This window comes from Chenopodium album, chromosome 4, assembly GCF_948465745.1.
Source record: "Chenopodium album chromosome 4, dcCheAlbu1.1, whole genome shotgun sequence".
Taxonomy (NCBI): domain Eukaryota; kingdom Viridiplantae; phylum Streptophyta; class Magnoliopsida; order Caryophyllales; family Amaranthaceae; genus Chenopodium; species Chenopodium album.
The window spans coordinates 63797024-63799619 of NC_137837.1; the positions used below are offsets into that span (position 1 = coordinate 63797024).

General features: G+C 38.3%; 1 protein-coding gene across 1 annotated transcript; it reads left to right on the top strand.

Moving 5' to 3' along the window:
• The first annotated feature begins 339 nt into the window (after positions 1 to 339).
• On the top strand, positions 340 to 1268 carry LOC145628005 (uncharacterized). Its single transcript, XM_081680340.1, has 2 exons — positions 340 to 826; positions 916 to 1268. The coding sequence occupies exons 1-2, from the start codon at positions 340 to 342 to the stop codon at positions 1266 to 1268; spliced, it is 840 nt and encodes a 279-aa protein (XP_081536466.1).
• The last annotated feature ends 1328 nt before the right edge of the window (positions 1269 to 2596 follow it).

Consider the following 2596-nt stretch of genomic DNA (forward strand, 5'->3'; position numbering starts at 1 on the left):
TGCCAAGAGGATACAAAATGCAACCTTCAACACAATTCAGAGTGCATAAATCAACAATCACCAGAATATTAACAAACATAAAATAAAAAACATATGGCAGAAGGGAATATGATTGATGTCAGGACTAAGAAGTATGGCAGGACAGGTCCAAAGCCAAGGGAATTCACAGATGAATTCCTACAATCAGTCCCTCTTTATTTAAGGCAGACATAAAGGTCCTATGCAGCAGCACTCAACATTTCTCATGTCACTTTGCACTATTTGAAGAAAAAGGGAAGGCTAAGAACACACACAACAAGTTGCAAACCAGCACTGACATCAGATCACAAGATAGCTAGAATGAAGTGGGTAAGTCATATAAACCCAGTTAAAGGAAATCAGGACCCCACTTTTGAAGACATGAGTTATGCCATTCACATAGATGAGAAATGGTTTTACTTGAACCCTGACAAAAGGAGATTTTATCTCCTTCCAAGTGAAGAAGATCCATACATGGCACAACAGTCAAGAAGATTCAAGTTAAAGGCAATGTTCATGGCAATTATTGGAAAGCCATTATATGGCATCAATGGGGAACTACTACATGATGGAAAGTATGGGATTTTCCCATTCATAGTCAAGGACAGAGCAAAGAAGTCAAGCAAGAACAAAGCAGCAAGAACAATGGTTACAAGGGCCCTTCAGAATGTAAATAGGGAGGTCATCAGAGAGATGTTGCTTAACAAAGTAATTCCAGCAATCATGGATAATGCCCTGAAAGTCTGCCTAAGAATGTTGTCATCCAATGGGACAATGCAAGACCACATCAAATACCAAGAGATAAAGAGTTTGTTGCAGCAACAACAGTCAATGAATTTAATATACAATTTGTGTTCCAATCAGCTCAATCTCCTGATCTAAATGTGTTGGATTTAGGTTTGTTCAGGTCTATCCAGTCCCTACAATATCAATCTTTTCCTAACAATCTTGATGAGCTAGTTGAGAAGGTGATTGACTCTTACAACACATTCAAACCAGAAGTCAATAAGTACATATGGGTCACTCTACAGAGATGCATGATCAAAATACTCAAGGCACAAGATGGGAATAGGTACAAAATTCCACACATGAACAAGAAAAAACTTGAAAATCTAGGCATTCTTCCAGATCAAGTGCATGTTCAGAAGGACATAGTGTTAGAGGCTGTAGAGTACTTGAACATAATGTTCAGACCAGCACCAGAAGGGACTCATGAAGCAGCAGAAGACATGGAGGTGGATGCAGATTAGACCAGAGTACACAACAAATCAAGACATCAACATATACTGCCACACATAATCATCTAAAGCCTTTTTTTTTTGTTTTTAATCTTTTGAAATGGTAATGAATAGGTAGTTAGGTGTATTTTGTGTGTTAGGTTGTCATATACCACTAAGGCAGTGATGTGTAAGTTCTAGTACTCATGTAATAGGCTTTTTATGGCCACATTTTGATTGGAATGAACAAGCAAATTATTCTGAAATCAAAAAAATCCATCAGAGGAATAATAGTGTGTTGAATGCAACAACTCAAACAAGTTTACCTCAACAACAATCACTTCATTGTGATTGATGGAGCAACATACTTGTTCAAAGTGAAATTCATTGGAGTCCCTTCATCATATGGATTAAACAATAACATCATACTCAGAAAAAAAAAATGGGACTCTCTACTGAGTACTACACAGGCAACAATCAGGGACTCACATTAAGTGGTTCTACATAAGGAATTCACAGTGTTCACTTCCAAAAAGATCATTGAGAACATTATATGAAACACACAAGCCAAAATAGCCTCATCATTCATCAATCATATTCCCTTAAAGGCCATAACTAATTCAAACACAGTAATCAAACAACAACTACATCAAAGGCCATTAACACACAACATAACCCATCATTCTGTCCATAATCCATCAACCACACCAATAATAAATCAACCAACAAAACCCACAAACAAAGTCAAGCCAAAAATACACCAGATCAAACATATTATCCACCATCCAAAATTTGTCATATTCCATACTCCAACAACAATAATCAATCAACCAACAACACCCACAACCAGAATCAAGGCCAATATACAACAGTTTCAAGAATTTATCCACAACCAAAAGAATCATATACCATACTCCAACAACAACAATCAATCAACCAACAGAACCCACAAATAGCACCATTCAACAGCCAAAATCAAGCATTAAATAGGGACTTAGCAACCAACGGATAACCAGCACAAAATCACACACAAACACCAGATCAATTGAACACCATACACAAGCATCAATATAGAGGGACTCAAATAATTTAAGAAATAAGTTAGGGTTAGGAATCGTTACAAGAGCAGTCACTTAGAGGGTTGAACACTAGGGTTCATCCGCCTCACATAGCACTTCACAACAGGGACAGAGCAAGAGGCTGCCTCTGGTTTATTGGAGGGTGGTTCCTCGTCAGCCTCCTCATCAGATGAAAGCACGATCAACTCGTGGTTAGGAAGCCCACGCATCCTTCTCAAAGCAACACGCGCCACCTTCCTCGAAGAACGAACCTTAGGTGGTGGCCTTTCCCTCTTAGATTTG